At 42.8% G+C, this 23767-nt stretch overlaps 1 protein-coding gene across 2 annotated transcripts in view; it reads right to left on the bottom strand.

The window, feature by feature from the left end:
- Positions 1-23767, bottom strand: part of MPHOSPH8 (M-phase phosphoprotein 8) — a 101275-nt gene that overhangs the window by 14311 nt on the left and 63197 nt on the right. Inside the window, exons 10-12 of one of the 2 annotated variants that reach the window (XM_033947758.1) lie at positions 20867-21021; positions 13488-13642; positions 12260-12387 (exon numbers count right to left, since the gene is read on the bottom strand). In XM_033947758.1, coding sequence (XP_033803649.1) covers positions 12260-12387; positions 13488-13642; positions 20867-21021 — 438 coding nt within the window. Of the gene's footprint in view, positions 1-12259; positions 12388-13487; positions 13643-20132; positions 20623-20866; positions 21022-23767 lie in introns of those variants that run through there. The other variant, XM_033947759.1, reaches the window with a different exon arrangement.

The following is a 23767-nucleotide window of genomic DNA, read 5'->3' as shown; positions in this document are numbered from 1 at the left end:
CTATGAGCACGTCAACTCTCTGAGGTTCCAATTGAAAAAAAAAAAGGGTTTGTACCCCAAGCAATTAATTGTGGCCCTAGAGCAGAGTAACCAAGAACTGCAGGACATGCTGCAGGACCTTGAAAACAGATATAGTCAATGTAATAGGCGCTGGAGAGCACTGTCTAAAACAGATGAGCTCATTGATTGCAGACAGGTATTAGGTATTAGAGATTAGGTATTAGAGAATCTAGACTCTACAGCAGGGGTGCCCACACTTTTAGGGCTTGCGAGCTACTTTTAAAATGACCAAGTCAAAATGATCTACCAACAATAAAATTAAAAAAAAATACTGTACGCATAGAATTGTCAATTATCATTCCTATTCCGGGGTTTTTTCAAAGAGGTCAAAGCAGATGACTCTATGCACTGTCACCTCAGTAATAACCATACAAAAATAGACAAATACCCACCCCCTCCCTTTTTACTAAACCACGATAACAGTTTTTAGCGCAGGAAGCTGCGCTGAATGCCCAGCGCTGCTCTCGACACTCATAGGCTCCCTGCGCTAAAAACCTCTATTGCGGTTTAGTAAAAGGGGACCATATTGTAAAATATAGACAGCAGATATAAATTCAGACACATTTTGATCACTAAATTTAAAATAAAATCATTTTTCCTACCTTGTCTGGTGATTTCATGAGTCTCTGGTTGCACTTTCTTCTTCTGACTGTGCATCCAATCTTTCTTCCCTTCTTTTAGCCTGTTTGCTTCCTCTCCTCCTGACTTCATTCCCCACCCCAAACGTTTTCTTCTTCTCTCCCTGCCCTCTCTTTCTTTCTCTCTTCATGCCCCTTTCTTTTTTTCTAACATAGTAACATAGTAACATAGTAGATGACGGCAGATAAAGACCCGAATGGTCCATCCAGTCTGCCCAACCTGATTCAATTTAAAAATTTTTTTTTTTTTTTTTTTCTTCTTAGCTATTTCTGGGCTATTTCTGTTTCTCTTCTTTCCTTCTGTCTCCCTGCCTGCCCTCTTTCTCCCTCCCTGCCCTCCCCCAAGCCACTGCCACTGCCGCCGGATAACAGGCCCCCAAAGCCGCCCGCCGCCGGCCAAGCTCTCCTTGCTTCGGGCGCACCAGCATTCCTCTCCCCGACGTCAATTTTGCCTTCGGAGAGGAAGTTACGCTGGCCAGAACTTCCTCTCCGAGGCAGCATTGACGTCGGGGAGAGAAAGGCTGATCGGCCCAAGATCGACCTATTGGGAGAAATGCTGCCGGGTCCTGCCTTTGAGGAAACAGAAAGTAGGCAGGACCTGGCAGCAAGAAGAGCAAATCGCAAGCTTCACTGACCAGTCTCCCGCTTTAGCCCGCGAATGGGGCTCTAACATGTGCGTGCCAGCTTCCCTTCTCTCCCCCCCTCCTGACATAACTTCCGGTTTCAGAGGAAAGAGAAGGGAAGCCAGTACAAGCGCACGTTAGCCCCCGGAGCATAAATTCTCCAAGCCGTTTTTTTTTTTTTTTAATGTTGAGCAGCGGAGGCAGCAGCAGAATTCAGGAGCAGGCCAGTCAGGAGGGGAAAAAAGAGAAGGGAACCCGCTCTGCGATCGACTGGGGTCGCCTGAGCGAGCGACCTGTCGATCGCGATCGACGTGTTGGGCACCCCTGCTCTACAGCCTCAAAATGACAATTGTAGTAATTGCTTACAACTGAACCCAAACAATCTTCTAATCATTCTGCTCAGAAAGATATTAGGAATCAATTAACTGGTAAAAGCTATAGAAAGTTACTTACATTTATTTTAATGACATTTGTAGAAGTTTAATGTGTTTTATTAGCTGACTAAATTCTGTCAAAGTCACCCTAACAGTCCATCATGGTTTCCTAATTTTTAATCTTTAGATTAAAAGTATGTACTTCTAGTTCAAGGGTTGCAACTCAGTTCAGTTTTCAGGAAAATAAAATGAATATTTGTCAGATTTCCTTACAAATATTTGGTCAACAAATCAAATTTGCATATTTTGCTTATCCTGAAAAATTACCTGGGTAACAACCAAACAACAGTGAATCCTCAGCTTTACGAACAAGTTATATTTAACTGCAATTAATCCCAAAAGAGTTTTAAAGACTTTCTAAATACACTTCCACCTCCAGATTCGCAGTTTAAGGACTCGTGATTTCGATTATTCGCAATTTCCTAAAACCGGAATCACCCCCACCTCCCTCCCCAGACTTTACCTGGTGGTCTATCGGTCTTTCGGCGCAGGAGCGATCTTCTTACGCTCCTGCCCGTGCAGATCACTCATACAAAATGGCTGCCGTGAGTTCCCATAATAGTCTTTCAAGACTACGGGAACTCAAGGCAGCCATTTTGTATGAGTGATCTGCATGGAGCAGAAGCGTAGGAAGGTCACTCCTGCCCCGAAAGACCTCTAGACCACCAGGAGGTAAGGTCCGGGATGCCGGGGGGGGGAGGGGGAAAGGCGGGAGTGGGTCAGAGCCAGCCCAAAAGTTATTCACAAATTTTCAATATTCATGGGCCGGCTCTGCCCCTAACCCCTGCGAATATTGAGGGAGGAGTGTAAAGTAGAATCCCAACTGGCAAAAAAAATTTATCAGATGAAAGAAAAAAAAAAAAAAAGTCCCCTTTCCAGTCTCTGAGGAAGCAGCAGCAGCAACTGGTACTGACCTGACAACCCCCCCTCCCTCCAACCCCCGAAGCAGCAGCAGCCAGTCCTGACCCAATAACCTCTCCCTCCAGCCCCTAAAGCAGCAGCAGCTGGTCCTGGGGGGATGATAGAGAGAGTGGAAGAGAGAATGACTCAGATCAGAAAGGTGAGGTGGAATAGAGACAAAAATATTTTTAATAGTAACTCTCAAGCCATCAGAAACTACATTTATCTGGCATCTACCAATCCCCATGGGTGCTGGATAACTGAGAGTCTATTGTAAAAGATAAGGGCTTCCAACAATATTAGCATCAAGAGACTGAAAACTATGAGCAGGTCAACTCTCTGAGGTTCCAATTGTAAAAACAACAAAAAAAGGGGTTTGTACCCCAAGCAATTAATTGTGGCCCTAGAGCAGAGTAACCAAGAACTGCAGGACATGCTGCAGGACCTTGAAAACAGATATAGTCAATGTAATAGGCGCTGGAGAGCACTGTCTAAAACAAATGAGCTCATTGATTGCACAGACAGGGTCAAAGGCTGTGCCAGGTTATCATGAATACAGGTCAGAATCTAAGCTCAGAGATAGAAATTAAAATTGAAAAACTTCTACCTGAAAAACCTCTCTAATTGCAACTTTTAGCGACCTCTTCTGCAATTTTGAGCAGAGTTTGCAAGATGTATCTCGATGATCAGGACCTATGCATTGGACAAACCAATTATATGGTACCTGAGTGCATCACTTGAAGCCACTAGGAGCCTTTGACATTGAAGAAAAACCGCAGACAGCAGGTCAAGGACTCAACTGTCTGGGGAAATCGAGTAGCTGGTATACCGAAAACAAGTTGATGCTCCTGGTCTGAAAATAGGCTGGAGTGAGCCAGAAGGCCCGAAAAAAGAAACTCGGTCAAAAAACAAACAAAACAAAAAAACACTTTTAAACCGAATGAAAAAAATATGAATAAAACACAAAACAGTGACTAAGGAAAAAATAATCAGGAAAGCACAAAAAATATAATAGTTTGATGCACTTAGAAAAACTCTGAAGAATGACTTCTCAGCTCAGTGGAAAACTGATGGTTCCACGAGCCAACGTCAGGCGGGAAGATACAAGCCCACACATGGTACAGGTAGTTTTAAAGTAGAGAATGACACGGTGGCGGTTTACCCGCGGCCACCGCATTTTAGCCGCGGGTCACCCGCCGAAAACGGGGAAGAAAACTAGCAGTCGCTGCGGCGACGGGGACAAGGTCATTCACCGCCCGCGGGGCGGTGAATGGTCTTGTCCCCGCAGTGAGGCATGAAGGATCGCGCGGTCCCCGCAGCTCACACCCGCCTGCCCAATCGATTCTAGTGTTTAGCCAGCTCTCTCCCTTCTCCTCACCTTAGTTTGTAGATTTTCTTTTTCGGCGACCCGCACGCTATCAGAGAGCCGCGCACCCGCTGCTCAGTTTCGATCTTCTGCTCTGACGCAACCGGAAACAGGAAGTTGCAGCAGAGCAGAAGATTGAACACTGAGCAGCCGCGTGTGCGCGGCTCTTTGGGAAAGCGTGCAGGTCGCCGAAAAAGAAAACCTATAAACTAAGGTGAGGAGAAGGGAGAGAGCTGGCTAAACACTAGGATCGATTGGGCAGGCAGGTAGTGGCTGCGGGGACCATGCGATCGCTAGTGTTCCCGGCTCAAATTGGAAGGAGGGAGTGAAAGGGAAAAGGATTCTGGGCCAAGGGGATGAAGTCGGAAAGAAAAACCCACAGCAGGAAAGAAAGGGAAGGACTGGCAGGTGAGCCAGATGCTAGAAGCAGGGGGGGGGGAAGAAAAAGGGAAAAAAGCTAGATGGGGTTGAAAAGAAGAGACACACTGGTATGGAAGAGGAAGATAGGGGAAATCTGGACACAGGAAGGTAACAGAAAGAGGGGAAATTATGTGCATGGGGCATAGGGACAGAGACATAAAGGGGACATGCCATGGGGATGGTATATGGACACAGGGGGGGCAATGACAGATACATAGGGGAGATATTAGAAATGGAGAAAATAGGAGCACAGAAGCGAGATGGTTTGTGGGGATGGGACAGGGACCGAGCTTGCAGGCTCCAGTGGCTTGCACAAATTACATTGTAACGTGCCATGAAAATAAGAGGAAGGAAGGTAGATAGGCCACGTGAGAGGAGCTGAAGGGTAGTAGAAAGGAACAGATGGTAAAGGAGGGAGGGAAGGGTGGTGGTGGAAAGGAATAGAACAGACATTGAAGGAGGGTGGAGAGGAACAGACCCCCAAGGGAAACATGGAAGACAGAGTGGGAAGAAGACAGATGCCAGACTATGCGGGAGCGGAGGGAAGAAGATGGGTGCTAGACCAATTGGGGGGGGGGTTAAGGGAGAGGCACAGTAACAGCAAATGGAAGACGCAGAGAGAAGACACATAGTGGATGGAAGGAATTGAATGAGAAGATGTGGAAAGCAGAAACCAGACAACAAAGGTAGAAAAAAAAATTATATTTATTTATTTATTTTTTGCTTTAGGATAAAATAGTATATTAGTTGTGTTGATAAAAATTTATAAACAAAGCCCTGCCAGCTGAACATCTCTTTCTCTAGTTCAGCAGCAGGAACTTTGATTTATAAGAAAGGAATAAGCTAAATATTACAGTACTAAGGCTTATATGGATGCAGCGGGGACGGTGACAGGGCGGTGAATGGGATGGCAGTGGCGGTGACGGGGCGGTGAAAGGGATGGCGGTGACGGTGATGGGGCGGTGAAGGGAACGGCGGTGACGGGGCGGTGCAGAGGATGGTGGGCCGGTGACGGGGACAGATTTTTTCCCCGTGTCATTCTCTATTTTAAAGATTTAAAGTGACAGTACACTTTTTTGATTGTTCCAAGGATGGCGTCGCCCACATATGTGAGAATATGTTGCCTGCTTGTCCTCAGATAATAGGACATATATGGATAAGATTTATTCAAAAGAAAGGGTCTTAGACTTCAGAAAAGCTAATTTTGTCAATATGGTGGAATGCTCAGTGATAGATGGGAACATCTGGGGGAACTAGAAAAGCAATGGGCAAAACTGAAAGGAGATTATTTTAAGGACAACAAACCTTTTTATTAAGAAAGTAAATAAAATTAAAAGGAAAAAGGAGGCCATTATAGTTCTTAAAAGAAGCAGCTAAAGATGTTATTACTATTACTACTGCTACTATTATTTATTTCTATAGCGCTACCAGATACACGCAGCGCTGTACTTTAAACATGCAAGAGCCAGTCCCTGCTTGAAAGAGTTTACAATCTAATTATGACAGACACACAAGACAGAGTGAATCAATATATAGCCTTCATAAACTATAAGAAAGCGCAGAAGGGGAATGATAATATCTGGGAAAAGCTTAAAGATAGTAAAGTAGTCAGGAAAGCAAAGATGCAAATGGAAGAAAAAAAATAACCAATAGAATAAAATGAGGGACCAAGGAAATATTAGATTCTTACCTTGCTAATCTTTCTTGTAAACGTGAATGGCAGTCTTGACCAGCAGGTAAAACCCCCCATTAGCAGTGAGGGTTGTAGAGAGTCCACTTTTTTGTTTTCATGCTCTAAGTCCCATCACTCTGGGATGAGCTCCACCCCCTCAGTCAGTACCAAAGCTTCTAATGAGTCCTAGAATACAAACATAAGAGAGGAGTGCAGGGAAACTCCCCAAACCCACATAAGTCTGTTCGGTTACAAATACAAACATTAAACAACACTTTTAAACCACTAGTAATCAAAACAAAGCGGAAACAAAGGGGCCGCCTACCTGTGTGCCATCTGCCATCAATTGTTCTACTCCTGAGTATTTAAAATGAACCTCTTATGAGTGAATTCCTCTTCATTCCTGATTCTATCATGCGGGAGATAGAAACAAGACATCTGACTAGGCAGTTATGTCTGAAACAGAAAACAGGCTAGTATACATCTGACAGGGCGGACATCAAGACTACCATTCCTTTTACAAGAAAGAAGATTAACAAGGTAAGAACCTAATATTTCCTTCTTCTGCAACAGGACTGGTAGTCTTGACTAGCAGGCCATATCAGAGCAGTTCCAGGTTCCTAGGGTGGTGGGACAGATGAGCCTGCTGCCAGCATGGAGGATCTAAAGGTGTTTAGCCCAGCTGTGACATCTACCAAGTAAACATGTGGAGGTTAGACCAAGTGAGCTTCCTGCAAATCTCTGCAGCTTACAATGCTCTAGACCAGGGGTGCCCACACTTTTTTGGCTTCCGAGATACTTTTAAAATGACCAAGTCAAAATGATCTACCAAGACTCAAGGTGAACAAAGCCATGGGACCGGACAATTTGCACCCAAGAGTGCTCAGAGAGCTGGCTGATGTCCTGGCGGAGCCGTTATCCATGCTCTTCAATCTCTCCCTAAGTAAGGGGAGAGTCCCCCTGGACTGGAAAACAGCTAATGTCGTCCCTCTGCACAAAAAGGGTTGCAGGGCAGAGGCTGCGAATTACAGGCCGGTGAGTCTCACATCAATAGTGTGTAAACTCATGGAAACACTACTTAAACGTGAATTAGACACGATCTTGGATGAGGGGAACCTAAGGGATCCCAGTCAACATGGTTTTACCAAGGGTAGATCCTGCCAATCCAATCTCATAAGCTTCTTTGACTGGGTAACAGGAAAGCTAGACTCGGGAGAGTCTCTGGACGTCGTGTACTTAGACTTCAGTAAGGCTTTTGATAGCGTCCCACATCGCAGGCTGATAAGCAAAATGAAATCGATGGGGTTAGGCGAGACACTGACTACATGGGTCAACGATTGGCTGAGTTGCAGACGTCAGAGGGTGGTGGTCAACGGCACCCTCTCTGAGACTTCGGAGGTGACCAGCGGAGTGCCGCAGGGCTCGGTCCTAGGTCCACTCCTTTTTAACATATTCATAGGGGACTTGACTCGAGGGCTTCAAGGTAAAGTAACATTATTCGCCGACGACGCCAAACTATGCAATATAGTAAGTGAAAGCAACTTGCAAGACAGTATGGCGCAGGACCTGCTTACATTGGAATGCTGGTCCTCGACCTGGCAGCTGGGCTTCAACGCTAAGAAATGTAAGGTCATGCACCTTGGTAGCGGTAATCCATGCAGAACTTACACCTTGAATGGAGAAACATTGGCTAGGACTTCAGTAGAACGAGATTTAGGAGTAATCATCAGTGCAGATATGAAGGCTGCCAAACAAGTGGAGAAGGCCTCATCCAAGGCAAGGCAGATGATGGGTTGTATCAAAAGAAGTTTCGTCAGCCGGAAACCTGAAGTCATAATGCCACTATACAGAGCCATGGTGAGACCTCATCTGGAATACTGTGTGCAATTCTGGAGGCCACATTACCATAAAGACGTGCTCAGAGTCGAGTCGGTTCAGCGGATGGCCACTAGGACGATCTCGGGGCTCAAGGGTCTCTCGTACGAAGAGAGACTGCACAAACTGCAGCTCTACACTCTTGAGGAACGTAGGGAGAGGGGGGACATGATTGAGACATTTAAGTACATCACAGGACGTGTCGAGATGGAAGATGACATTTTCTTTCCCAAAGGACCCTCGGCCACAAGAGGACATCCGCTCAAACTCAGAGGAGGGAAATTTAATGGCGACACCAGGAAGTACTTCTTCACGGAAAGAGTGATAGATCGCTGGAACAAGCTTCCGGTGCAAGTGGTTGAGGCCACCAGCGTACCTGACTAAGAATAAATGGGACACCTACGTAGGATCACTACGAAGATCAAGTTAAAGAATTGGGTCATTAGCACACAGACTAAATTGGGTGGGTCAGTAGAGTGGGCAGACTTGATGGGCTGTAGCCCTTTTCTGCCGTCATTTTTCTATGTTTCTATGTTTCTAACAATAAAATTTAAAAAAACACAAAGCACACTGTACGCAAAGAAAATGTTAATTATCATTTGTATTCGGGGTTTTTTTCAGAGGTCAAGGCAGATGACTTTAAAATATGCAATGTCACCTACAAAAAAATAGACAAATATACCCCCCTCCCCTTTTACTAAACCGCGATAGTGGTTTTTAGCGCAGGGAGCTGCGCTGAATGCCCCTCTCAGCTCCCGACGCTCCTAGGCTCACTGCGCTAAAAACCACTATCACGGTTTAGTAAAAGGGGGCCATAGTGCAAAATATAGACAGCAGATATAAATTCTCAAAACGGACACATTTTGATCACTAAATTGAAAATAAAATCATTTTTCTCTGGTGATTTCATGAGTCTCTGGTTACACTTCCTTCTTTTGTAAAGCCAATATTTCTTTCTTTCTCTCTCTCCCCTGCCTGCCTGTCTTTCTTTCTCTTTTCCCCTGCCCCCCTCTTTCTTTCTGCCTTTCTTTCTCTCTCCCCTTGCCCCCTCTTTATTTCTGCCTTTCTCTCTCTCCCCGTGCCCCCCCCAATCCATCGCGCCGATTTCTTCACTTCCCCGATTCTTTCCCTACCCCCCCCAAGCCACCACACCGATTTCTCCCTGCTGCTTCCCCGAGCCAGGCCTGGCACATACAAGCGCCGGGCCCACAAGACTTCACCTCTGATGTCAATTCTAATGTCGGGGAGGAAGTTCCAGGCCAGCCAGGCAGCGATTGGCTGGCCCAGAACTTCCTCTTCGACATCAGAGTTTGTGAGTACGGCACTTGTACATGCCGAGCCTGGCTCGGGCAAGCAGCAGGGAGAAAAAGATAGCAAAGGCAACACGATCGACTCGCATTGCCTTTGCGATCCACTGGTCGATCAAGATCGACCATTTGGGCACCCCTGCTCTAGACTCTGCCCAGAATAATGCTTCCAATATAAGCAGAAGAAATAGCCATCCTAATCCATCTGGATATAGGCACTTTAGATGCCAGTCTTCCCCAATATGCTGCATTCTTAAGAACGAAGAGGTGATCAGGCAACTGGAACTCATTGGTGACCTCCAGATAACGAAGCAAAATTCTTCATACATCCAGAAATTTTGTCTATCCACCTACTTCACTCCCGTATATGTAAAGGCTGGAAGGCGCATATCTTGGTTTATGTGAAAACTGAACACGACCTTTGGTAGGAAGGAAGGAACCGTTTGAATCGAGAGGCAAGCTCTGAAATTCAAAGAAAGGATTCCATACAGGTCAGGGCCTGCAGCTTACTCTTCTCGCTGACATTACAGATACTTAGAAAACCATCTATCTATACTGTTTTCTGTCAAAAATAAGGGGTATTTTGGCAGATACAGGCTTTTATAATATAACTGGGAAATCCAAGATGGCTGCTACGCGATAGCTATTCTGGCACCTAAAAATGGCCTGTGGAGATACGAAAAAATAAGCAAACACAAAATGCAATAGTCTTACTCACTGTGCCATGCATCTGTGTTGAAGCTTTCCTAAGGAAACCTCTGATCAGAGGGAAGAGAAAATTTCTGCCTCAGATAAGCCTGGAGTTCAACAGATGGCTTGTTTCTTCAGACTGCTGTTCAGTTCCTGATGTGGAACTGGACCTCAGATCCCCGCTGGAACCACGCAATATCGTGGGGGAAGGAACACAGTCAGACCCAATCCTGGCTAAAATCGCCATGGGAACCGCTGTCTGTGCTCAAGCCCACTGCAGACAGAACCTGGGGCAAGCCGCTCAAGCCCACTACATACGAACCTGTGTCAAGATTGCTTCCAAGGGTATGGACCCTAAGCTCTGAGAACTACTGATGCAGACTGGCCACACTGGAATCATGTGAGGCATTTGCCTATGGGCTACAGACCTAGGCCCTGAGAGTCTGCATCTGGGGTGACCAGGATCCTCTGTAGCACCGAAAGCCTCCGGCCAGATAATAAAAAACCCAAAAATAATAAAAAGAGTAAGATTGAGGAGGTAGAGCTCATCCCAGAGTGATTGAAGTTGGAGAATGAAAACAAAACAGTGGGCTCTCTACAAACCTCACAGCTAATGGAGTTTTTACCTGCTGGTCAAAACTACCAGTCCACTTGCACAAGAAGTTATTATTTTAAGGATATAATAAGTGATAGAAGAAGTGCAGTAGTGGCATTGTCAGATTCAAGGTTGAAGTGGAAAAATATGTAAGAGCTAATGAGTATAACATGAGATGACTTAACAAATATTTCTGTGCTCACAGAGGAAGAGCCAGGAACAGGACCGCAGAAAACAAACACAGACAAGAATGGATGTGAAACAAATTTTGAACAATGTTCATGTGGAGCTAGCTAAACAGAGTAGACAAATCAATGCACTGGATAGGATACATCCAAAGGTACTGAAGGAACTTAGAAAAGTTCTGGTGGCTCTGTTCTCTGAAATTTCAAAGCTGCTTTAGAGCTGGAAGAGGTCTTATAGGACTTGAGAAATGTAGATATGGTTTCTCTCCACAAAAAATAAGAATTGGAAACTACAGACCAGTTAGTTTGACCTCTGTGGAGAGCAAATTAATGGAAAGGCTGTTAAAATAGAGGACAAGTGTAGTTTATGACAACCAATGGACTATGACAGTGTTTCCCAAGTCAGTCCTAGAGTATCTCTTTGCCAGTCAGGTTTTTGGGATATTCACAATGAATATACATGAAATTGATTTGCATATACTGCCTCCATTATATGCAAATTTTTTTCATGCGTATTCATTGTGGATATCTTGAAAACCAGTTTAGCAAAGGGGTACTCCAAAACTGACTTGGGAAACCCTGGACTATGGAATCCAAGGCAGCATTGTTTTACTAGAATAGGCCTTATCAGATGAATCTGATAGAATGACTAAAGAGCTGAATAAAGGAAGAGTGATAAATGTGGTATATTTAGATTTCAGCCAAACCTTTCACATGGTTCCACATAGGTGACTTATAAAATGAGCACACTTATAAATCTTTTAATTATATATATATTTTTTTAAATTACAGAGCTGCAGCAATTAAGGGCCTCATTACAAAATCAAATAATTCTAAATCTTTTGCTTTTATCAACAGCTTTCTAGTGTGGTCGTAATAAAACTAAAATACCTCACACACCTGCAATAGTTTTGCTAGCCCATACCATAATCCTGAGGCTTCATCTTATGTACCATTAAGGGTACAATTTTCAATCTGTTTGGGACAAAATCTGCAAAATACATTTTATTTGCAGGCTAAATGCAAGTTCTTTGGAACATCATATATATTTTTAAACCAAGTACAGAAGGGTGACTTTCAGCCATCTGATTTTTGTGCACAAATCACTATTTAGCAAAGCTTAATTTGTAGCCATAAAGGGAATCTATAGCAGGTGGGCCTGTGGCAGGAGAAACAGGAAAAGAGGAGCTGAGCTAGAGTCCAGCGACTATTCTCTGCTCCAGGCTCATTCATTCCTCTTTTCTCCACAGGCCATCTAGAAGGGAGGGGTTGGAAAATATATTTCTATACTTCTGTTGAAATTGTGCTCCACGCCATTTCCCCAGAAATTAAACCCTACTATTTACGCATACCAATGGTTTTGAAAATATTCCTCCAAGTCTACAAAACATTTTTGGGTTGAATATAAAAGCAGAGAATCATTAAAGCAACAAAGCCATCAAGGAAAAATGAACATAACAATTTTTTTTTTTTTTTAAAGTTGGAAAAAATTACCACAAACAGAGGAAGCTGGAATTTATCATTTAAAACCACAGCTTGCACACTACATGATCCACAGAGCCGGGCAACAACATTTTTACCACAAAAGTTTGCATGGAAAACGAACAAGAGCACTCCAGATCCTAAAAAAAAGGAGCAGAAAATCATTACAATTTTAAAATTTATGTCTTATTACTAATCAGTTTCAAAAAGCTGAGAATTTTTCCAAAATAAGCAATCATGAAATAGGTTTACAAGGTAAAAACACACTTGAATTCACATTAAGTGTTTTATACTTTGTGCTCCAAAATGAGGTAGAATAAAAAATTATAAGCAACTATTTTTCAAGGAGCCTAAATTCTAAAGCTGAGCCAAATACCATTTTTTGGACTCTGTTGCTTTCTACCTCTAAATAAAAAGAAGGTAAATGGATTGTGTGACTCAATAAACATACCACCACTATAGAACAATACATATCTTTGCTCCACTTTTGTTGGATTTATACCTAAAACAATGAGCAAGTGAAAGGAGATTCTAAATTAATGGACTGAACAGTCTAATCCTGCTTCTCTCGTAGAAACTTCTTGTAAAGTTGTACAAGTCACCCTCTAATGCTAATGCATCCTAATAAAAGTTGGATTGCAAGCCAAATAAATAGTTACTGTGCCTATAGATGTAACTCACCTTCAATTCAGATTTGGGAAAAGCAATTAATTAAATCTAAAATTAAAATGCAGCACAGAAGGCCAGAGAGAAAAGAAAAAAGAAATACTGTATAAGGCTTAACCTTTATTCTCATCAGATTCACTACAGTCCATTCTTATTATTTGCACGTTCCCGATGTACAATTTCATGTATCTGTGGTTGCATCAATTGAGATCAATTTTTCCCATTTGTGCCGCTGTGTTCACATATTTGTAGACCGGCTATTAAAAAAAAAAAAAAAACTGCTTTCTTTGCTCTCGCTTTCACCTTGCAGTCTAGTGTTTGCTTCCAGATATGGCCCCCAAGCATCCAGAGAGTGAATTACAAGTAATAACAGGTACTCCAAGTGCTGTACAATGCAGGAACCTAATCCTATTTTCCACTTGTTCACTTTCCGGTCTTTTGAGGCACAACATGTATTTGCGATTTTGCAGTTCGTGAATCATACTATCGCAAATAATGAGAACGGACTGTATATCCACTGATTTCTTCTTAAGTGCATAGTACAGTTACCATGATAATGTATGAAAAATAGTACCTTCAGGTATTTTATGGGGAGGGTTATATTGGAAATCCAAAGAATAATCTGGTCCCTCACAAAGTCTATGACATGCTACTGGAAAAATGTGTTCCAGCAAAGCCAAACGGGCTTCAAAGTATTCTCGGATTGTGTCTTCTGCCACTCTTGAAAGCCTAATAATAAAATAGGCAAAATTAATTTTTGTGGAATACATCACATACATTTGATGCCACTCATATATACTATGACTGCTAAATACTAAAATTCCAAGTTAAATTTTGCATTCATTCCCAATAAAAATAATTTTTATTATAATTGAATCTGTAAGAAGAGTAACGTTCATCTTTAGAATAATTTGAATAAGTTTAAACAACAAGCTCTTTTCTCACTAATTTTGGGCATCTGGAGGACAGAATTCCTATTCTGCAACAGTAATGGAAAATTCAGCGATACATTTGTTACTTTTAATTATACTTACATACTTATTTTCACAAAGCTCTTAAAATGAGTTAGCAAAGCAGTTTACAGTGGTACCTTGGATTACGAGCATATTCCGTTCCAGGAGCATACTCGTAATCCAAAATGCTCATTTATCAAAGCGAGTTTCCCCATAGGAAATAATGGAAATTCGTTTTGATATGTTCCCACCCCCCGAGGCCAGCGGTGCTGCTCTATCCCCCCCCCCACGAGAACCAGCATTGCTCCCCCCCCGAAGCCCCCCATGCGATCTGGCACCCTCCCCCCCCGTGATCCAGCACCCCCCCCCCCCTGCGATTGGGCACCCCTCGCCACTTCTTACTGTCATCTGGGCCTGGGCACCGGCATGTCCTGTGCATTGGTGCCAGTGCCTGAAAATTGGCCTCCCCTTCTTGCTGGGCCTTGAGCATCTGCGCATGTTCAAGGCCTGCGAGTTCACGTTCTCTCCGAGAATCTCGGAGAGAACATGAACTCGCAGGCCTTGAGCATGTGCAGATGCTCAAGGCCCTGCAAGAAGAGGAGGCCGATCTTCAGGCACTGGCAGCAACGCACAGGATATGCCGGTGCCCAGACCCAGATGACAGTAAGAAGCGGCAGGGGAGGGGGGTGCCCAATCGCGGTGGGGGGGTGCCGGATCGCGGGGGGGGGAGGGTGCCGGATTGCGGGGCACGCTCGGTTTCTGAGGCGCCGATTTTGCAAATGTTTTGCTCGTCTTGCAAAACACTCGCAAACCGAGGTACCACTGTACATAGTTATCTTTCCCTTTGCATTTCTGTGTATTCTGTAAACTCTCTTAAAGCAGCCATCCAAAATAATTATTTTTTGTGACCATCTCCAGAAAAAGGTGACTAAAGTTACAAGAAACAAAAAATAAGGTTTTTAGTAATTCTGTTAGAGCAAACAAATTGTTATATAACAGTCAAAACTCCATTCTTTTATGTGAAAAAAATGAAAAAAGAGAAGCTCAAACATTACAGTCTATGGCCCAGAAATATCAAAGAAGAGACAAGTTAATCTAATAATGTATTTTTTAATGGGTATAAAAGTTATGGGCAAACTGGATGGACCGTTCAGGTCTTTATCTGCCATCATTTACTATGTTACTATGTACAGCTTTTTCAGACTGCTTATCGACTCATGACATGAAAAATGGGTCATTCTCAACATTTTGGATCCGCTAATATAGTCACCTATTCTCAAAAATAGTCACCTCCCCTCCCCCACCTACCACCTCCCCGCAGTTGAAATTCAAAATCTTCGGGCAGCCAACAGCACAACAAAGCCAGCCTCCTGCTATCAGCCTGTTCCAGAAATGTTCTTTCTGCAGTGTCCTGCCTAGGCGGGAAGAGGAAGTGCTGAAGAAAGAAAATGTCTGGGGCAGGCTGACGGTGGAAAGCTGGCTTTGTTGTGCTGTTGGCTGCCCAAAGATTTTAAATTTCAGCGGCGGGGAGGTAGTAGGTGGGGGAGTTGGGAACTGGGGATAGGTTGTACTGTAGGATCCAGCTGAGAGGGGAGGGCTGGGGTTAGGAATGAGGGATGGACATGCTGCACAGGCTGCGGGGAGTTGGGAAAGCAAGAAGGACAGAAGCTGCCCGGGCTGGGGGTTAGTAAGGGAGGGAAAAAAGATGTTGCCAGTAGGTGAGGGACAGGAAAAAGAGAATTATGGACATGATAGTGGTAGAGAAGGAGGGAGGGAGAAATGACTCAAAGAAGGGAAAGATGTCAGATTCCGGAGAAGGGTGATGGAAGGCGGGAAGGGAAAGATGTCAGATTCCGGAGAAGGGTGATGGAAGGCGGGAAGGGAGAGATGTCAGATTCCGGAGATGGGTGATGGAAGGCGGGAAGGGAGAGATGTCAGATTCCGGAGAAGGGTGATGGAAGGCGGGAAGGGAGAGATGTCAGATTCCGGAGAAGGGTGATGGAAGGAGGGAAGGAAGAGATGTCAAACCACTAGAATGGGAAGGAGAGAGAGAGAGAGATGCCAGACCATGGAATGGAAAGGAAGGAGGGGAGAGAGAGATGCCAGACTGCAGGAAGGAGAGAGAAGTTAGACTTTGAGAAGAGTGAGGGAAGGAGAGACAGATGCCGGACCATGGGAGAGAAGAGAGATTCCAGGCTATGGGAAGGAGAGGAGAAAGATGCCAGATCATTTGAGGGAGGAAGGGGGAAGACAAAGTTGTCTGACCATGAGAGAGGGATGAGATGGTACATAGGGAGAGGGATGAGATGGTACATATGGATGGAGGGGAAGGGGAGACAGAGAGAGGAGATGGTGCACAACAATGGTTGTGGCAGGAATGAGATAAGAAGAAATGCTTCTTATAGATAGATGGGAATAGGGGAGAAGAAAGAGGGAGGAGATGGTACACATGGATAGATGGGAAAGGAAGACGCAGCTGGCACCCTGCAAGACACCACAGAGCATCCTAAGAGCGCTTAACAACCTGCACTCGATCCCTGCTTAACAGTAGGTGCAACCACATCAGGGACAACCCTGAGCTCCAGAGAAAACTATACAGGCTGGCTAACAGGTACCCAGTGGGAACGGCTTGTCAGCTACAGACCGAAGTCTGTGAATTCTCAAGCAGACAGAGCTTCAAAAATCGCTCCAAGAACCAAATTACCCCAAAAATGGACAAAATTACATCAAATTAAAAATTGGGGTGGGGGGAGCAGAACAAACATTCCTGTAGGCACATGTACAGAAAGAAAGAACTATAGGTGGAGCTAGAGAACCCAGTGAAGTACAGCAGAGGCAGAGTGAAAAATCTGGAGTGTGGATTCTTTCTGCAGCAGCTTGCAGCTATAGGGAAATAACCCATCTGCCTAGAATGTCTCACCTACTGCACTGGAAAAGGCAGTTTCCTTGGCCAAGGAAAACTCAGGACACTGCCAACAACATTGTCCTCTCTCTACTGATCACACTGGAAAAGGAGGCAACACATAGCTTTAGGTCTACAATGAGCTGTATTCTCCCTCTCCTCTGCTGACCTAAGCCTATTTATTTGACCCGCATGAGACTCCTTATAGTTTCACAACTCAAACAAACATTTGGGCTCAGGCTGGCAAAGGAGGACATAGCCTAATGTACAGATGAGTAGAGACTGAAAAGTAAAGTTTGGATGTGTGAATATGAACTAATGAAGCCCACCAGGGATGGTCAGAGCTTGCAGTTGACAACCATTTGCTTAACCCACAGGAGATTATTATCTTTCAGGAACTACAAGTACAAATTAACAGGGAGGTCCATTTTAACAAGTCTGGCACATTTAGGTTTCCAAGTCAAAGGAGATGTAGTTAAATATCCTCTGAGAAAGGACCTTTGTGAGAACATGCACCCTGAGGTTGTGGGTTCAAACCCATGCTGCTCCTTGTGACTTCCCCCCATTGCCCCAGGTACATTAGATAGATTGTGAGCTCGCTGGAACAGACAGGGAAAAATGTTTGAGTACTTGAATAAATTCATGTAAACCATTCTGAGCTCTCCTGGGAGAATAGTATAGAAAACTGAATAAATAAATGTATGTAAAAGAACAAAAAAATCATAATTACTAGCTTTTTATGCTTACCCAAACTTTGCACAAATGTAGCAGCATTGAGATGTTTCCCATTTTGTATTTAGTTAAAGGACAAGCATGGGGGAGCCCGATACTTACTCTGAGGGATATTGGAGGTGACTCTTACTGTTGCTCCTGAGCCTCCTGCAGCAGCGGTTCCTTTTTTCTGCAGCTTAACTGGCAGGCACTGATTGAGACTTACCCCCGACGTCACCGGGACCATCTCCAACTGATTAAATTGAAGCCGCTGCCGCGGATGCAGCCGCAGGGTGTGGCTGAAGGGGCGTGCCCAAAGAGACACGCTAGGCTCTTTGGTAGCCCCTTGGAGCCACAATTTAAGTCTGTATTAATTACTTTATAATAGTGGTTAGACTGAACATGGGGAAAAGGAAAATTAAACCTAAGAGCTCAACACCAGCTGTATCTGGCCCTATGGATAGACATCTAACATTAGTAACTGAAAATCCTTCAGTAGTACCAATTAATATGAATTCTTCTCTGTCAGGTGCTTCAATGAGTCCCCTCGAATGGACTCCTCCCTTTCATCCAGTATCAGGTGATAGTAGGAATATAAATCCTACTATTTCCACCGAACAAGTGGTATCCTCCACTCAGATTAATAAGCTAGTTTATATTGAAATACCTAAATCACTGGATTTTTCAGGTGTAGTGGAGGAACATCCACTAACGGTGGAAGCACAGGATATTACCCTTAAAGATTTGTGGTTAGGTATTTCTAGGGTTGAAGGGTTTCTCAGATCAACGATGAAACAAACGGTGGATTTTTCACAGTCTGTTTCTCATAAACTAGAAAATGTGGATTCCAATTTGAGTTGTTTGGATAAACGATTAAACGTTATGGAAGCTCAATGTAATACGCTTCAAGCTGTCTTTCTGCTGTTAAAGATTCTACAGCGATACATTCTAAAATGGAATCAATGGAAAATATGCATAGAGTGAGAAATCTCCGCTTGGTCAATTTCCCAGTAACTCATTTATTATCACCTGAAATTCTGTTAAGGAAATTTTTTAAAGAAATACTGGGATTGTCCAATGCGGAGAATTTTCCCATTAATAATTATTATTATGTTCCTCAAAAAAAAAATAGAATCTGCCCAGGAGGTGGACCATTTGGTCACAACCGAAATTAATCTGACTGAATTTTTGGAAGATACCCAGGATGTGATTCAGAGTCGGTCTACCTTGGGGATAACATGCATGACAGTGAGATAGATAAGATGTTAATAATGAAACTTTATTTTAAAAATAGGTTAACAAAATTTTGTGGGGACTTGGTTAGAATTTTCCCGGATGTCTCTAAAGCTACTCAATTAAGGAGGAAAGAGTTTTTGAGATTAAAGTTTTGGCTCTAGAGGCATCTTTTTACCTGAAATTTCCATGTAAATGTTTAGTCAAGTTACAAGACATTGAATATGTTTTTTTGGGATCCCATTCAATTACAACAATTTTTAGTTGCTCGAGAACAGAAATGAGTTTAATTTTCCTTTAATTTTCACTGCTGAGAAAAAAAGAGGAGAAAATTAGAATCCCTATTAAAGTAAGGAACGATTCAAGATTTGCGAGGGTGAATTGAGAATTATTTCCTTTATGTTTTCTTATAATTTGTTGCTGAATTTGTATCATGTCTCCCCATTTATGTGGGCTTAAAAAGGAATTAAGTATGATTGATTATGCATTGTTTTGGAGATCCTTTTTTTCCTTTGTATTATTGGATATTGTAATTATTAAAATTTATAATAAAAAAAAAAAATAAAAAAATAAAGGACAAGCATGATATAGATTCTTACTTAAATAGGAGTCCAGACACTGTGGACATTATATAGCCTGATGCTCAATCCAGAATAAAAATAGCACATTGATGTTACTGAATGTGAGGACTATATGCTCTGAAAAATTACAATTGAGCAATATATATTAGATAATAATTTGAGAAATGTAAACTTCATTTCACTGTAATATCATTTCCCTACTAACACTATAAGCTGATCAGTACTTGTGCTTGAAATCTTTCACTGCAGGTTGCTCTCTCATAGAATCTAGCTTTAGTACACCACATGTTTGATTAAAAAGCTACATATTCATCACACCAAATAGTCTGAAAATTCTTTTGCCAACTTGTTATCCAAGTCAGAATATATATATAATAATTTGAATAATGAAAGACCATATTTTACCTCCAAGCAAAATAGCCACTGCACACATGGACCTTAGCTAATGAAAACAAACTAAAAGCCACAGTGATTTAAACTGGCTGAAATTGTGCCACATTTAGAGGGGCAGCTGTACACAGAGAGGCTAATTCCTAAGGAGCTTAAGTCCATAAATTCCAACAAAACCTTTTATCAAAAGCATTTATTTGGAGCACTTTTTTAACCATATAAACTACTATACAAGATCAAAACTGCATTGTTTGCAATCTCATCACACACAAAAAAAGAATGCAAATCAGTAGCTCTCCCCCTCAGACTATCTTATAATCCCTTATGGTCTACTCAGGGCAGTAGTGAACCCACAGTACCTCTTGCTCATGTCACCTCTACTCTCAAAATAATTGCTATGACATCTTGTGGCTGTCTCCTGAGATTGCCACTAGAGGTCATGGCAGCCATTTTGAGAGCAGATCCAGCATGGGCAGAAACTGGAGGTAACTCCTGCCCTGACCTCACCCCAGGGATTGCAAGAGAGGCCCAAGGGAAGCACCTACAAGTGTATGTGTGTGGGGGGGGGGGGAGGCAACTCCAGTTCAGAGAGAAGAGGAGAGGAAAGGAAAAAGATAAAGCACCAATTTTTGGCTTCCATCAAAATCACATCATCAGATTTGGCCGAAACTAAAATCATGACTGTAGCCTTTTGGCCAAAACCAGGCAGAAAATCTTGCAGAGTTACTTGGTGTGTGGGATAGAGGTGAACAGTAAGCCCTGGAGAAGGAGTGGGGATGCTGCTGCTGCTGGACAGCTCAATCACGGCAGGGGATGAGAAAAGCTATGGCTGCTTCTGCCTCCTGATCCTGTTGCCACCGATTACTTGGGTGAGCAAATAAATCTATACTGCTGCTCCAGACTGGAGACACAGTAATACAGAGAAGAGGCACAAATCAGCTGAAAAGACAGAAATCATACAGAAAATACAATAAGCATCTAAGAATGACTAAGCTGGAGATCAGAAGCAAATAAGAATAAAAAGAGAGCAGCAGGTTAAACATAAACAAAGCTGTACAGAACCAAACAGCAGATCAAATTCCACTACTGTCACAGACCGTTTTGCATGTCTTCTGTGGACATCCACCATTAGCTTGAAATCATTTAAACTTTGTAAAAAAAACAATTCAACTTAAATACTTACGTGTCTAAATGGGTCTTCAGTAGCTCATGTACCATCACATTATTACTCTGTTTAGCAAAATGCAGGGCACTGCTTTGGTACTTTGAAGAAATGTTGCAATCTGCTCCAGATTCAACCATCAGTCGTACAATGTCAAAGTTCCCTCTCTTACAAGCCTATGCACAACAAAAATCAAATTAAAAAAGTCTTCTTTACAGAACTTCTGAAAATGGTACATGATATGCAAATGGGCCAACACTGCACTTTCTGAAACTTAGGAATCAATACTCAAAGCTTAAATTGTGCTCAACTGCATTTAACCAGGCAGTGCCGTTGAATATATTGGCAACGACCTACCATAATTGAACCAGGAAGGGAGAAGCATTATGGGAAGGAGTCAAGGAAGAACAAGCAGATGTGGGTGCCAGAAAAGCACAGTTACTTAACTGTAACAGGTGTTATCCGGGGATAGCAGGCAGGCAGATATTCTCACATGTGGCGCTCGGTACATACAGTGCTAAAAGTGTACTGTCACTTTAAACTTCTTAAGAAGCCTGCACTATGCATGCACGAGTGCCTTCCCGCCCGACGTCTGCTCGCAGTTTCTCAGTCCTGTAAGCAAACTAAAAAGCCAACCAGGGGAGGTGAAAGGGATGTGAGAATATCTGCCTGCTGTTCCCAGATAACACCTGTTACGGTAAGTAACTGTGCTTTATCCTTGGATAAGCAGGCAGCATATTCTCACATGTGGGACTCCCTACTGAATGGGATAGAGGGAGAGTTGGCCTTTAGGAAGAAAATAAATTGTGTAGAACTGCTTGGCTGAAATGACCATCTTTTCTGGAATAGGATTCTAGACAGTAGCGAGATGTAAATGTGTGTATTGAGGACCAAATAGCTGCTTTGAAAATATCTTCAATGGGAGTGGAATGCAAAAAAGCCACTGATGCTGCCATAGCTCGGACCTTGTGTGCTGTAACATGTCATTGCAAGCCACTAATCATATGGAAATAGTTCTTTTGGTTACAGGCTGACCCAATCTGTTAGGGTCAAAAGAGCTGAGGTGAAGACCTATGTGACTTGGTCCTCTGTAAATAGTAAGCTAAGGCACGTTTACAGTCCAATTCATGAAGGGCTGTTTCTCCAGAATGAGAATGAGGCTTTGGAAAGAAAATAGGTAGTAGAGAATGACAAGGTGACAAAATTCATCACCGTTCCTGTCCCTGCGGATAACCGCGGGAAATAATCCCATGTCATTTTCTAGTGTCTATTTCAACCTCGGTCCTTCTACACCAGCATTCTTCAAAGCAAAGCTTGCGGGTCAGTGGTTGTGCCCAATTATACTCCGATTCTTTCCTCTCTCCTTAAAGAATGACATGAAGATGGTTTCCTGCGGTTATCCACGGGGACGGGAACGGTGATGAATTTTGTCACTGTGACATTCTCTAATAGGTAGCACAATGGATTGATTGATGTGAAAGTCTGTGACTACTTAGATTTGGTCTGCTCCTTTGCATTTTATGCTCTATTATTTTTTATTTATCCCCTCCTGATGTTTAACCCCTTATTTGTTTCTTTTCTATTAATTACTGTATTTCTTACCCTTTTCCGCTTTTTGTAATGTATGTCATGTTCATTGAGTATTGTTTGCGTGTTTGTTCCCCCTGAAAGTTGTAAAGTTTTTAATAATGTACATCGCTTTGAAGTATGATTAAGCGATTAATCAAATTCTAAATAAAACTTGGAAGGAATTTAGAATGAGTTCTGAGAACCACCTTGTCATGATGAAATACTGTTAAAGGCGGATCGCAAATCAGCGCTTGAAGTTCACTCACTCGATGAGCAGAAGTGAAATAGATCAAATGGAGGTTTCATCAGGCTGGTGAGGACTACACTGAGATCCCAGATAACTGGAGGCGACTTTAGTGGAGGTTTTGAGTTCAAGAGTCCTTTCATAAACTGGGAAACAAGCAGGTGAGTGGCTAAAGGTTTATTATTGAGAAGAGCATGGTATGCACTGATAGCACTGAGATGAACTCTGACCGAAGTGGTTTTACATCCAGAGTTAGAGAACTTTGCTCAACACCGAAGGAACAGGTGTAGGGGGATCCAGGTGATGGAGAGAACACCATGAATTCTGTGCACTTAAGTTAACAGAATTGCTGAGTAGAAGGTTTTCTGGAAGCAGCTAGAATGTCTTGTACTGAGGCAGAGAGATTAAAATCTGCTGAAGTCAGGTTGAGAGATACCAAGCTGTTAAGTACAGAGACTGCAGATTGGGTTTCAGTATGTAAGAGAGATATATGTTAAAGCGATTACATACATAGTAGGGAAATGATATTACAATGAAATGAAGTTTACATTTCTCAAATTATTATCTAATATATATATTGCTCAATTGTAATTTTTCAGAGCATATAGTCCTCACATTCAGTAACATCAATGCACTATTTTTATTCTGGATTGTGCATCAGGCTAGTATAATGTCCACAGTGTCTGGACTCCTATTTAAGTAAGAATCTATATCATGCTTGTCCTTTAATTAAATACAAAATGAGTGAGCAGAGATGGAAAGATGTGTAATTGAATTTGATCCTTGACACTTAGTTGACGTAGAAGGGAGAACTATGGATGTCTGGGCCACCAAGGAGCTATGAGGATCACGGTGCCTGATTCTTGTTTAAGTTTGACTAGTATCTTCAGAATGAGAGGGATTGGTGGAAACACATACAGGAACTTGCGTGACCAATCCAGAAGAAATGCATCTGCTTCCAGACGATGAGGAGAGAACTGTGAGCTTGTCTGCCAGGGCATTCTGCTTCCTTAGCTTTAGAAAACTAGTTAAAACAAACTTGTTTAACCGATTTGCACCCAAGAACTCTTAATACCTTATCTCTGTATTCTACTTACATGTACTCGATG

This window comes from Geotrypetes seraphini, chromosome 6 (assembly GCF_902459505.1).
Source record: "Geotrypetes seraphini chromosome 6, aGeoSer1.1, whole genome shotgun sequence".
Taxonomy (NCBI): domain Eukaryota; kingdom Metazoa; phylum Chordata; class Amphibia; order Gymnophiona; family Dermophiidae; genus Geotrypetes; species Geotrypetes seraphini.
Note: the sequence above shows the minus strand (reverse complement) of the source record. Positions and strands in the feature narration are given on the sequence as shown.